Source organism: Aulonocara sp. 'chitande type north' Nkhata Bay, linkage group LG18 (genome assembly GCF_057382095.1).
Source record: "Aulonocara sp. 'chitande type north' Nkhata Bay isolate Kocher_YH1m ecotype deep benthic linkage group LG18, A_spYH_male_GT1.1, whole genome shotgun sequence".
Classification (NCBI taxonomy): Eukaryota; Metazoa; Chordata; class Actinopteri; order Cichliformes; family Cichlidae; genus Aulonocara; species Aulonocara sp. 'chitande type north' Nkhata Bay.
This window is the reverse complement of record NC_141361.1, coordinates 37,610,420-37,625,164: the sequence shown is the minus strand read 5'-3', so window position 1 is coordinate 37,625,164 and position 14,745 is coordinate 37,610,420. Positions and strand designations below refer to the sequence as shown.

The window sequence follows — 14,745 nt, the reverse complement described above, 5'->3', positions numbered from 1 at the left end:
AAAATACGTTATACAGAAGAAAAGAATATATCGCGATATATATCGTTACCGCACATGCTTCAAATTATACCGTGATATGGATTTTAGGCCACATCGCCCAGCCCTAGTTTTAATCTTGTTATTAATGTTATCCAAGTTTCCCACGTTGTATGCTTGCCCGCAGCCAGCCTTGCACATGCCAACATCCTGCACAATGGCTCGCACGAATTCTGTAAAAATTTGCTGAGATGAGCTGTGCACCACCTTCAAATGGAAGACTCAACAGCATAATGAAGGCTGGAGTGACATGACAAATGGAAACCAGACAGCAGCTAGTCAAAAATTTAGAGGTTCCACTGAAACAGCATTCAGCCACACATGTTGTCCAGTCACTGTTATTTTTTATCAGCACAGCCACACAATGTTGGCTCGGCTTGCTTTTGTTTCCTGAGAAGACACGGATACAATGAGCGAGTGAGTGAGAATTGTGGTTTGTAGTTTAAAGTGGACACCCATCTTTTTCTACAAAGGGATGGGGAGGTTGTCAAACAGCAAAGAAAAAAAGCAACAAACAAAAGAAACATTAAACCAAAATATATAATAGAACCAGCAGCTCCAGCTGCTCCAGTCTGTTTGAGTAGCAGTGCTCCTACTTGCATAACAAATCTGGATTTGTGTGGGTTTCCCCAGTGTGAATTTTCATTAAAAGTTTTCTGTCCCACAGCAGAAAACTATGTGAGGAAATGTCAGAGATCTGTTGTGCTGTGCATTTGTCTTAACCTTATTTAAATCATAAGTGTTGTATTAATTATTCCTTTCAATAGTCTAAATAGTTCATTTAAAGAGCCACGGCAGCCTCGTGGTGTAAATATCAATAATACTACCATTAGGGAGCTTCAAGAGCTATTCCCTATGTTCATATGTGCGTAGTAATTAAAACACCCATGGAATTTTTAGTAGTGCTTTCTGAGGCACTGATAAATACAACTGAGTCAGCCCACAGTGGTAATTCTAGTTGCATTATGCAGTTCTGATTTGCTAAAGATGCCAGATACCAGTTAAAAAGCCGCATTACCAGTCTTAAATTTACCAGTCTTAAATTTAAAAGATGTAATCCACACTGTGAGGTTCTTAGTACTCGTTTTGTTATGTGTATGACGACGTCAGGGTAAATATAGACAACTTTGTAAAAAATGTTTTTAAATAAATATATCTACAAATTTGTAGATGGGTGAGGTTACATATGATTAAAAAATAAAAGCTACATTGGTGTTGTTATCTAACCTAGAGGCACTAGTCTAGTTTTTGTGAGAGCCATAGATGCTACATAGTGGTTTTTCTTTCTTCTTTCCCTTCCTCACGCACACTTTGTTTATGGAGCTGCCAAAGAGTTGGAGTAAAAAAAAGATTAATCCAGTTGAGGACAACACCATGCCGTACAGTACAAGCTTCCTAACAAGTGGTAAACCAATTAAATGCCCTTCTAGCTTATCTTATATTAGCTTCCTTCATGCTACATTCGCTCTGCCAGTAGCTGCTGCTTTCATGTGACATAATAAACATCAATACCCAATCCAGCTTTTTTGGGGTCAGTATCAGACCAATAGCCAATCCAAGTCTCGGACTACTGAGTCCTTACTGAAGGAGAACTTGGGTGTCTTGAAAAGTTTGGGCAGTTTTTCTTTTGCTAAATCAGTCACCTCAGGAGAAGCACTCCATTATTGCAAATGATTCTATTAGGTAAATCTAATATCTGTGTCTAATAAACACAAAACAGTATGTACCGTCAGATTCTGATCCTTCCACGTGTTAATGAAGTTGTTATTATTATTTTACCACATACAGACATGTATCACCTATTGTTAGACTGAGCCAATAATCTTACAAAATTAAGACTGGAGCACGTAGCAGTAACGACTGCTGTCTTACAGAAATTTCAATATGGTATTTAATAGCTCTGAGAGAAGAGAAAAAAAAATACAAACAAAAGAAAAAACCCATAACTCAATTTGTGATGCTCCAAAGGAGTGTGTCTACTACTCAGCAAAGACATGCAGAGGCTATTGTAGTCTTTGCAGTTTTGTTTAATGGACTGATCTCTGTGTAGAAATGTGTATAAAAACCTGATACACTGCAAACCCATCATTCACTGAAAAGTAATTTGGCTGCACGTTATGCCAAATATAAGATGTGTCCTCTTGCGTCCTCCATTGGGATTCTTCCCCTCTCTCCCCTTAATTAAGTTAATTTCAGTGCATTTAAGTTAAGTGCTGGTCTGTTAGATCAAACTATCACTATGAACAGAAATCTGCAGGGCTTGGCTCTCAATAACTGGGAACTCAGTGAGGAGCGACAGGACACAGCCAAAGCTTTGGCAACGAGCCATCCACCCATTAGAGCAGGGCGATACGACCAAAAATATTTATCACGATATACATTTGAAAATTTGCGATAACGATATAACTGACGATATAACTGATACTAGACAAAATACTTTACAACTCCACAACTTTATAGCGCAATTCGCAGTAAACTTAAATCACACTGTATAACTCATTTAAATACTCTACTCTCCAAACTCTGTAGTACTACAGTAAATAGGCACATTAACTTTTGAGAAAAAAGAAAAAACTACTGCCCAAAAGTTTGCTTTTATAGAATCTCACATTCTATTGTGTTCTTTTTACTCTGTTTATGTCATTATAAAAATCTCCAAAGTTTTAAACAATTGGTAGACCTCATCCTTGGACCTCTTGGCCATTTTCCACAATTTTGTGACAGACTAAAAGATCAGTGGATTTATGAAAAAAAAGTACACAGTGAAAATAGTCACTAATTAGCAACTGTCACATTCTTAGGGCTGTTTATTTGTTCCACTTTTAAGCTAAATCAAAGGAGCTTTCTGATTTTTTGGTCAGTTTTTTAAAAAATGGTCAGAAACATGTTTCTGTTTTACCAAAATTAAGATATCAAAACAAGTCACTGTAGAGAAGCATCATATTTGAGAAAAGTAAAACTTTCAAAAGACAATTTCATAACCTCTCACACGGGTAAGAAATGCTTTTACAGCGTAACAGCTAGTGCTAGGGCTTAACAAGTGCTGCTTTATAATAATTAGTAGACTGCATGTTATAAATCTTATAAATAGTGTCATATATCTAGTAATCTAAGGGTTTAAGATACTGACAAGTTGATGTATATATGAAGGATTTAATAAAACACCCAGCACGCCCCTGCGGGCGGTTTATCCTTCAAGCTCGGGTCCTCTACCAGAGGCCTGGGAGCTTGAGGGTCCTGCGCAGTATCTTAGCTGTTCCCAGGACTGCGCTCTTCTGGACAGAGATTTCCGATGTTGTTCCCGGGATCTGCTGGAGCCACTCGCCTAGCTTGGGAGTCACCGCACCTAGTGCTCCGATTACCACGGGGACCACCAATATATATATATATATATATATATATATATATATATATATATATATATATATATATATATATATATATATATATATATATATTAGGGGTGCAACGATACTCGTATTGATCTTGAACCATTCGATACAGTGCTTTCGGTTCGGTACGCATATGTATCGAACAATACAAAATTTTTAATTTATTTTATCAACTTTCCTTCTGACGATGCTGTCTGTGTTGAGCGCTCAGTGGATCTGCGCTCGACAGTGCAGCCTAGGCGGAGTAGTTGAACGCAGATTCACTGAGCGCAGGGCAAGCTAGCGAGACAGAAGTTAAGCTCTCCTTGCAACATGGCAAATTTAACCTCCCGCACCCTCATTCAGATCTGGCGTTTGGAACTATTTTGGTTTTCATGTGACGTATGACCTTGAAGGTAAGCGCGTCATGGACAAAAGTAAAACAGTATGTTGGATGTGCCACGCAATGCTCAATTACATGGGTGGGAGCTAGTGTGTTAGCGCAGTTTGCTCATTAACATGTTGGCCGTCCAGCCCCATGCACGGGCGATCCGCCGTAGCTCGTTAATGGAGATTTGCCGTGTTGTGGCGTTAACGTCATTTCAACGAGATTTACGCTGACAGCACTAGTGGGAACACAACAAATACATGATTCTCCTTATGGGGACCTGATATGTTTAATATGCTGCTGAGAATATAGCCCAGAAGAAGCGGATAGTATAGCTTTTATTTTGGAAAGAGCCATTTCTCTGTAATAAACTCTCTTTTCCAAACATGAGTGATTCCTCAATCAGATACAGGGCTCGCAAAATCGCCTGCCCGACGTCCCGGGTCTAGCGATTTTTCCAGTCGGGCTACCAAAATTTATCTCTGCCCTGCCCGTCGGCCTATCGTAGGAAGGAAAAATATATGTCAATGCTTTTGCATTCTTTCGGAAATGTAGCTGGGTAATTATGTCATTGGCATCGGTGAGCCACTGTCAATATGTGACATATTGAAATCGCGTTTGAATTTGCGCTTGTTTTTTGCTTTCACTGTGTATAGAGAGCGACAGCACTGATTGGTGAGTGATGATAATTTGTGCACCAATTCCTCTGACATTGTCTTATTAATTGTTAGCTTACTATGCAAACATGACAAGTGAAATCACCCGCAGCTTAAACATGTGAGAGGTTGATCGCGCAGAGAATCGCTGAGCTTATGTGAGTGCGTGTGTAAAAGCAGTCAAAATAAAAAAACGGGCACAAGATAAGAAGTTGCAACGCGTGTTTTGCGTACATAAGATTTTCAGGACGAGGACAGACATTTGTTTAGAACTCTTAAAGATGTCGAAGAAGCTCCTTTAAGCAATTACTGTGATGTTCCTCCACCTCAAGAAATGTCAGAAGGAGTCCGAACCATAAAAGAAGCGTGTATTCTCGGAAAAGTAGTTGCAGGAGGTGAGCTGGCTTCAAACAAATGATGAACGCACAGAGATGTGGTGCGGAATGTGCCGTGAAAATTTAATAAATGACAAATTAAAAAGGCATGAACATTTTTTTTTGTATCGAAAAAATATCGAACCGTGACACCAAAGTATTGAACCGAACCGAACCGTGAATTTTGTGTATTGTTGCACTCCTAATATATATATATATATATATATATATATATATATATATATATATATATATATATATATATATATATATATGAAGGATTTAATTAAGAAACTTTAAGGTACAGTGTGTAAACTCTCACCAATAGATTTCAGCAGATAGCATTTTTCATTCGGCTGAATTCTGTTTTCTTACCCCTCCCAAATTAAATGTATAATCCCAGCTATGGTGGCCAATATAGGACAAAAAACTTGTTGTTCATCTGTAGTGAGTATAGGTTGTCAGTCCATTGTTTACCTCAGCTGTCAGTATGAGTCGTCATCTATTTACTCTGGAAGAGGCTGTAAAACTTTGTGAAAGGAATCTGATATGAGTCGATGAGTCAGTGAGGCTCACTTCTGTCTGATGACAGCAATACCGAGGTAAGTTTTTGAGGAGATCCTGAACTTTTCTCCTGGTAAGTGCAGCTGTTTTTGCTGCTGTTAGCAGGTGCTAGCTAAACTTTTTTTTTCAAGTGGCTCTGACTTCTGAAATTCTAAAAACTCTGAATGTAATAAAACTTTTTATCAGAGGGGAAGTGTGATTCTTGAGTCTAACATTAGCTGGCCCATTGTCAGCTATCTGGAGACATAGTGAGTCAGAGATATTGAAAATATACAAGTACAAATGTTAAATGGTCACATATACTTTAAAAGAGCAACTTGTGATCTTTAATCTAAAAGTAACTTATAGCACGTACTACGTACAGTATGTGGCTGATCGATAGCCAAATGTGATTAGAAAAAACAGTCGACCACTGTGTAAAGATGGCAAGACAACATGTCAGCTTCCACAAAAGAGCAATCGCTCCTATGTATTTTAGTGGATTCATTAAAAAGATGGTTATGACAATAACTATTCTATTACATAATCTAAAAAATACTTACTTTACCTTTATATTTTTGCTCAAATGTAATTTATTTGTTTTAAACCATTTCTTGTTTTTCCCCACCAATCCATTTCAAGCTTAAATGTGGTTAAATCAAGTTATAATTAATATTCATTCCTTTACCCTTTATGGTTTTCTAAGTTTATGCGTTGGTTCTTGAAGCATTACTGCGCTATTACTACTAGTATCTCAAGAAGTATTTAAATACCTGTTGTCCTATATACGTTTTGTTGCAATTTTTTCGTAGATAAAATAGAGTGAGACTGCGATTTTAAGCTCACACCTCATATCAGTGTGTCACAGGCAAGAAAAAGCTCCACTGATCCAACAGTCACAACACTAAGGCATATCTGACATGTTGTCTCACTGTTTCCTGTTGCTCTCTGACTTGGGACACATCAAAACCAGTTGAGACTCCAGTAACAACACTTAAACCCTCACCAAACAGAAACAGAGCGGACCTAAAACGCTGTGCAAATGTGACGCTGCAGCTCACACGGAGCCCCTGAATATGCAGCGGGGGATATGCTGGCCCCCGGCAGCCGCAGCAACAGACGCTGTAAAGAAGCGCTGAGATTCAGCACCATGGACAGCGGCCAGCAAACTTCACTGCAAACTTTGCCGCTCTCTGCCTAACCCAGTGTTACTGAAACAAAGCATAATGTCCAGTTAACATGAACTTGGGTTGGCCTAAATCTCGATGAAGCTTATTTAATAAAGTTTGAAAACTCACAAGACGGGCGTAAATTCTACTGTCTGTAACACAACATAAGAAATGGGCAACAAAAAGTAACTACAAAAAAGACACCAAATTAAAAGGTACAGCACAGTGTGGTGTAAGAGGAGTTTGGCTGCGCTGTTGCTAGTGTTTTAACTAGCAAGCAGTTTCCTACACATGTAGCTAACCGAACCACGTGTGCACACTCTGGGTAAAATACCCACAAGCAATAATACAGAAAATTAAAATGATGCTCCCTAAACAACTCTAATGATGGTTTTTATTTATTACAAAAAAAACAACCCAAAACTCTATTTTTATGCGCATGTGCTGTGCGGCCTAATATAATACAAAAACAAGTGCTAAGTGTTGATTCACTACGCTATCAATAACAGACTAATTATCAACCACTGGCGGACTAATTATGACCCGTAAAACGGATCTAATCGTATTAGCTACATATTTGGGCTGCTATGCTGCCTATAACATTTTCCCAAACCAGTGGAGCCATGGTATGTAGCCAGGCGCTAGCTAATAAACAGCTGCTCCGGTGTAGTAATAAAGAGCGAGCGGGGTTTTATCCGCTTAATTGGCGGCTAATGACACCACACAGCAGCGTGTTGGAAAAAGAAAAACTCACCTAAGACGAAAAAGGGGAGCTCTGTGTTTTCCAGGTCGTCCACCACCACCACGTCCCCGGGAAAATCGTTTCTAACAGAGAACAGAAGCTTGGGCTCAGAGGCCGAGGGACTGTGCATGATGCTCAGGTCGTTTTCTCTTAAAAACGGCAGCGCCGACACGGTGACGCTCTTCATCTTGCACTCGGTGTCCTGGCTCTGGTCCTCATCGCCGTTAAGACATCGGACGTAAACCGCTTGGAGGGCCAGGAGAGCCCACGCCAGCTCCAGCAGCAGCAGCGGTCTCGGCCCCATGTTGATGCTCGCCATATCGCTCCGTTTCCTCTCCCCTCCTCGCTGTTTCTCTCCCAGGCAGCTTCAGTCGCTCAACCCGGCGGACGACAGAGCGCCAGAGAGAGTGAATGGGGGGCGTGCTACATCGGCGGGCTCTCACAGTGTGGGAAACAAGCGCCTCTTCTTTCTCGCATATGATCAATCACAGGATTTTGTTGTACATGTGCTACTCCCGCTGAACACTGATAATGTAGCAGTGTTTTAATGCTGTTGACCCCCTTTGTTGTAATTGATCGACAAACTGTCCAAATGGCTGTAATGGCTATGCAAAGATTACTAACAGCAAACCACCCAGGGTGCCCCGAGGGTCCCATCAGTAAAAGAAACATAATTTGTAATTTAATTGTCTGCTTGCCCTGTCATAGAAACTTGCACATAATCTCCAAGGACACCACAGAGCATCCTTAGAAGCTTGCCTGACCTCAGTGTACATGCATAATTGCCTAATTGATGGTGCAGATGACTGTTAGGAGCGAGTGTCGGTGTCTGCAGTGGCCCAGATATGAAGTACACTTTAGTGAAAAATCTCTCACCAAATTTTAGGAACCTTACAAATAAAATTAAACTATATGTTGTAAATGTTGGCAACCAGTAGTGAGTAACGAAGTGCCACAGAGATAACAAGAGAGAGAAAAAAGTGTTTTGAGTGTATACAAATATACAAGTTTTTTCATTATTGCTAATTTTTAAACAGGGCATTTTGAGGAAGTGTGACATAATATATACAATTTTAAGAGTACACTGAAATAAGACTGCATTTGGCACCATTACATTATGTTCTGCTATGTCTGGTGAGGTTACATAGAACCCTGAATACTGGTGTTATAAAGGTCAGCACTGAATTTTCATGATAATTGTGCATGTTTTAAAAATAAATAAATAAAATGGAATTGTTTTCAATACTCTGTCAGGTTTAATATGCTTAACATCTATTAGTTCAAGACCTGGCAGGAACCTTTAATGTGCATGTCCACAGTTAGTGGTGTATAAATGGCTGAAATGAGAAAATACAGCTATTCAGTTTGATTTCAGTTTTTGTAAATGACACACTTTTAACTGACGCATCCCCCCCCCCCCCCCCCCCCCCCCCCGCCCGTTTTACACACGTTAAAATTCTGTGAAATTCTCATTATCCATTTCTTTTGCTTCCTGGTACATCACTGTTCTGCCACTTTTGTGAACGAGGAGGGAAAAAACACATGTTTCTGTTCATAAAATGGTGAAATAAAACATAATCAGTCAGTACAGAATTAGGTCCTCATTGTTCTCCATATTTGGCCACTTGTAAGAACAAGTTAGAGCAAACCAGTTAGGTCTTTTGTGATGACAGTTTTAGACCACCGTCAGGGATGTAAGACATGGCAACAGCGGCTATTTTCATGATGTGATATGTATTTTCAGATTTATGTAGATGAACAGAGGCAGTGCATAAAAATAAAAATGGCTCTGAACCACATTGGACCTAATGTGGGCGACAGGGTACACTGATCTCTTCAGTACTTGCAGGTGCACCACAAAAAGAGAAGCTAGGCATCACTGCAATAAGGCCTAATGGAAACGCAGTGAATGGGCACTGTAAGAAACTTAAAATAATTCTGGTCTACAAAACAAAAGAGGTTTTGTTTGCTACTGGGAACCTCAGAGTAGCTCTTTAGCTCTAAGTTGTTGCACTGATTTCTGATACGAAATCCAATTTGAGCTACTCGTTAAGGTTTCTGAGATGCATGTCACTGACGATTTGATACGTTTGAACATCAGTGTAAATATACCAACACAATGTCTGGAACTATTTCCTACCAATATGTTTGTTATATGTTTGTTATTCTGAAAACATACCACAGCATATTGCTGTCAATTTAGCTCAAAATAAAACAAGCATGCTCTAAAATGTTTGAGGCCCTTGCTTTTGCGTTCATGCTGCACATCCGTCTCTCTTTGCAAGAGCAAAGAGTAGTCAGCCATCATGCTCGGATTACATTTTCCCTGATATCTCTTTTCCATCACTATTATATCTTGATGAAATCTTTCCTCATGCTGGTCGCTGACATCGATCAGGTTCAATGGGGATAAAAGTCGAGGTGAGAATGTAAAAAGTGCATCTTCAGTGACATTCTGGTGCCCATTAACTGATACGCTTTCAGCACATTATCTACAAGCTCAGCATAATCCTCTGTGATTGCCCAGAAAATTGTGGACATCCTGCACGAACGCTTCCCAAGCTGCTGTTTCAGTTGGCTTCCGTTTTCTTTTGAAGTCAACAACAAATACACCTTCCTTAAATTTTGGGTTCACTTTAGATGCTGAAATGCATTGCAGTTACTGTCGTTCATTCTATTTTTCCAAGTAAGCCATTACTGACACATGGGGTACAGCTTGGACTGGTCAACCAGTCTATCACAGGGCTAACACAGAGAGACAGACACTGATTGCATTATCCTAATAAAGCCTATGTACAATCAAACCTATAATAGTAATGAAAACATTATTATTATAGACTTCACTTAAAGATAGCTACTTTCCAGTTAGTGATAACATCAAAGGTGCTTGTATGGGTATTAGAGTTTCAGCTATTTAGAATTTTATTTTCACAAAGAAATTAACAATAAATAATACACAGGAATACTCCAGTTGCACTCAGACTAAAATTTCCAGAGGGGCTTTCCGACTCTAAATCCCTTGACTGTTTTGTTGACCAGACAATTGCCACTGGGATTTGGATATAAAGCCCGTAGGAAAAGAAGATTGCGTTTTCTGTGTCACCACTGTCCATCCATTTAATATTTAAGCAGCTCTGTGGTCTCCAGTGAAGTGTCAGTTCTCTCTGTCTCTTCCTGTCCTCATCAGAAACAGTCTGAAAATCCAAAATAGGGCAATATTTGGGATCGAAGCTAAAAATAAAAAGCGGGGAAGTAGATTGGCCTCGGCCACCCGCAGTGAAATATTAAAAGGTTAGCAGAGATTGAGGAGAATAACTGGACTAAATCGCATAAATGTGCATTAATTATTGATCGTGGGCTCATGGTTTCTCAAGACACTGTTAAAGAAAATCCATCAGTATTCAAACAATATTGAATTTTATGTGAAGGTTTCACTTCTGGATATGTGTGCACTTGAGTGCAGAGTGAAACTTTTCTAGTACATTTCCTTAAGGGTCAAATGAAACTTTTAAAACAATCGTTTGGAAAGTATACACTGTGTCAGCATTCAAGTAATTATTTTTCCTGTTCTGTAAAATAAAAATAAATAAAATCAAGAAATCACACAAAAAGACAGATTTTAGACATTAAAACCAGACTGTTTTACTGGATTTGTTACATGATATTTTGTTGTTTATGTTGAAGCAATCGTGGATTCACTGTCCTGCTGCTGCAAATGATCTGTAAACCACCAAATCCACAATCAATAAAGAGTCTTCAACAAATATATTTTAATATATCTTCTTAAAAATGCAAGTGTTTTAAGAATTAAATCCACAAACCAACAACAAAAAAAATCACATGCACATCCTACAAAAATGAACATGAACAAATCTGAAAATGCACATTTACATGTATTGCTTTTTAAAACATACACCTATGTGCAATGAAGTATGAAGTAAATTTATGAAGTGCTGCACTAACGTGTACTATATGTGACATTCATGTGTGAAACTGTAGGATGGTTTGGTGGTGGATTCGATCATATGGCTAATCGATAGATTTAATTTAGACTGCTACATTAATCTGTTGTGTGTAGGTGTCCAGTCCGACGCTAATAACATGAAATGAAATATCAAGGATGATCAACCGTGTTAGCTCCAATATCAAATGTTTTACTCTGCAGATCTGTAACAAACCTGAGCTGTTGGCCAAAACGTGTCTTTCCATCAGATTCATCACCAAAGGAAAATGATTGTAATTATACATTTTACGACAGGTTACTTTGCTCCTAAACACACAAACAAACAATTTTGTTACTTGACTCACCAAAAATTGCAAGCTATGTTTTCTACCTATTAAATACACCTTTTCCCCCTCTTTTCCTTTTTTTTTTTAACTTACTGAATTCAAAATATTGACAAAATCAATTAAAAGACATATAAGAACAGTTGTGTAAAATTCTGTTGGATCTCCATTAACACATGCAGGATTGTTAGCCATTGGGATGGTCTTTATTTACCCTCCACCAAGTGTTTTAGTTGCAGCAACCCTTTCTCTGCCCCTCTGAAACCTTCTTATTTGGAGAGAAAACATAAATCTTTGATGACATTGGCACAAAATCCTCCTATTCTGTCTCCAATTGAAGCAAATGAGCTTGGATTGGCACAGGATGTTATGAGAAAGACTCGGGAAAAGTGGTAACACAATTTTGGGATTTCCACAGAATTCCGAGCCAGCAAGAAAATAGAAAATTGCCTCCCTTTGTTTATTTTTAACATCCTGAAAGAGCTTTGCTTTCAGAAAAAAATGCCCTTCAACCAGAGGCTAAAGCAGTGTCGCCAAACATCCACCCTTCAGCGGCGTCCTTGATTGTTAATTGTTCGTGGTGATAATCCACGAATTCTATTTAAAATTTTTAACTCTGTGGTGAACCCCCGTCCCTCTATGCCACTGCTGTCTTCCCCGGGTCTTTGTGGAAAATTCTCAAACTATTTTTTAGATAAAGTTTTATCCCTTAGATCTACTCTTCCTCTGGTGACTGATTGTATGTCTACTCCTGATTGTTCGGCCACTTTTTATCAATTTGAACCCGTTTCTCTCTCCACTCTGAAGCGTCTAATTGATAAACTGAACAATACTAACTGTGTACATGATGCTCTCCCATCCCGTATTGTTAAGGATTGTTTCAGTGTAATTGGACCTTGTTTATTGTCCGTATTGAACTTCTCCTTGCTTTCTGGCTATGTACCTTCAGCTCTCAAGCATGCCATAATCCAACCTGTTCTAAAAAAAAAAGGAACCTTGAGCTTAGTGATTTTGCCAATTTTAGGCCAATTTCTAAGCTTCCCTTTCTGGCTAAAATACTTGAGAAGGTGGTTCTGCTCCAACTGCAGACCTACCTTGATGAGAATAATATAAATGATAAATTTCAATTGGCCTTCAAACAACATCACAGCACAGAATCAGCATTGCTTCGTGTTTTCAATGATCTCCTACTAATGGCTGACAACGGACGCCCCTCAGTCTTAGTGCTTTTGGATCTATCATCGGCATTTGACATGGTTGACCATAATATCTTATTAGCGAGACTTGAGCACACTGTAGGCATCAAGGGCGCTGCCCTGGATTGGTTTAAATCCTATCTCTCCAATCGGCTCTCTACGGTACATCTGGCTACATCCTCTTCCTCGGCTGTACCTGTTTGCTGTGGTGTCCCCCAGGGATCTGTGCTGGGCCCTACCCTTTTCTCATTATACTTGCTTCCTTTAAGTGCCATCTTTGAGAAATACCATATTGCTTATCACTATTATGCAGATGATATCCAGCTCTATTTTGAGCTAAACGACGATCTTGCTCTGTCTCTGAATAGCCTCCGAGAATGCATGTCTGAGGCCAAGAAGTGGTTGTTGTCGAATTCTCTTATCCTTAATGAGAAGAAAACCGAGATTATGATTTTTGGTAGTAATGCCCTTCGTGCCAAACTCCGGGATGCCTTTGGTTTTCTTAGTTGTTCTCTCTCTGATACTGTCAGGAATCTGGGTGTCTTATTTGACAGCTCCTTTTCACTTGACAAACAAGTGTCTGCTGTTGTCAGATCTAGTTTTTACCAGCTTCGTCTTATCTCTAAGGCTAGGCGCTATATCCCGCATAAAGATCTCGAAAAGCTCATCCACGCCTTTGTAACGTCGAGGCTAGACTATTGTAATTCACTTTATTGTGGTCTCCACTCTTCCCTTTTACAGAGATTACAGACAGTTCAGAATGCTGCAGCTCGCATTACAGACAGTTCAGAATGCTGCAGCTCGCATTCTAACCAAAACCAGCAAGTTTGCCCACATTACTCCTGTCCTTGCCGATCTGCACTGGTTGCCTGTCAAATATCGTATTCAATTTAAAATTTTGTTGTTTACTTTTAAAATTACTAACAACACTGCACCCAGCTACCTTAAGGACCTTTTAAACCCTTATGCTCCTGCTAGGGCTTTAAGGTCATCGTCACAGTTACTGCTGGCTCAGCCCAGATCTCGACTTAAGACTAGAGGTGATCGATTGTTTGCTCTTGTTGCACCTGTGCTGTGGAACAATCTCCCGATTGGCATCCGGGCATCTGATTCTATTCATTCTTTTAAATCACAGCTTAAAACATATCTTTTTAAACTTGCCTTCTCCACCTTTTAATTGCTGGTTTATTTGTTTGTTTGTTTGGTTGCTGTGACCTATTGACCTCTTGTATTAATTTCCCTCCTATCTTTCTATTGGTGTCTTTTATTATGGTGGTACAGCTTTTATCTTGCTATTACCCATGTGCTGTAGTCATTCTTATTGGTAGCTTTTATCTATGAACATAACTCGTTATTTTTTATTTATCCGTTATCAATGTTTGAACCTTTTATTGTTTTATGTAAAGCACTTTGGTATGCCCAAGGCTTTTAAATGTGCTCTATAAATAAAGATTGTTGTTGTTGTTGTTGTTAACCTGCACTGTTCTGCACCTTAACATGGACTTCTGATCTTTCTGTTTGAAGTGCAGAGAGTTTCCCCACAGGAATCCATAAAAGAGCATTCTGTTTCTCTCCTGTTACTTTAGAGACATTTAGCATCCATTTAGTCATGAAGCTACGCCAAGCAACTCACCAAAAAACTTCTTTAATTCAGTCCCGAAGATTGTAACGTCATCTCTCGCTGTGGAATTGGAAAAACGTCTTTCTCATTTATCACAGAGTGATAAACAGAGGAAATGAGTGAGCAGCTTGAGTCTAGTCTGGATTATGTACAGTCCCAGCATTTGTGATTAAAGTGTCGAGGGAAAGAATAACAAAATAGGTTTGTACGAATGTGTGTGTGTGTCTGTGCAGATAGTGAGTGGGACACCATAGAACCTATGTATGTGCGAGTGTGCAAGTGAAAGTGATTGCAAGCCAGGCAGAGATGAAATTCCGATAGATTTGCTCGCATGAGTTCTGGGTCGCAGTCGATAATCAAAA

The 14,745-nt window shown here is 39.3% G+C and overlaps 1 protein-coding gene across 7 annotated transcripts in view; it reads right to left on the bottom strand.

Moving 5' to 3' along the window:
* astn1 (astrotactin 1) overlaps nt 1–7,686 on the bottom strand; it is a 485,289-nt gene extending 477,603 nt beyond the window's left edge. For 4 of the 7 annotated variants that reach the window (XM_086272768.1, XM_086272769.1, XM_086272772.1 and 1 more), the window contains exon 1: nt 7,292–7,686. In XM_086272768.1, coding sequence (XP_086128894.1) covers nt 7,292–7,598 — 307 coding nt within the window. In that variant the 5' untranslated portion in view covers nt 7,599–7,686. The remainder of the gene's footprint in view (nt 1–7,291) is intronic. The other 3 variants (XM_086272770.1, XM_086272771.1, XM_086272774.1) reach the window with 1 other exon arrangement.
* Between the last annotated feature and the right edge of the window lie 7,059 nt (nt 7,687–14,745).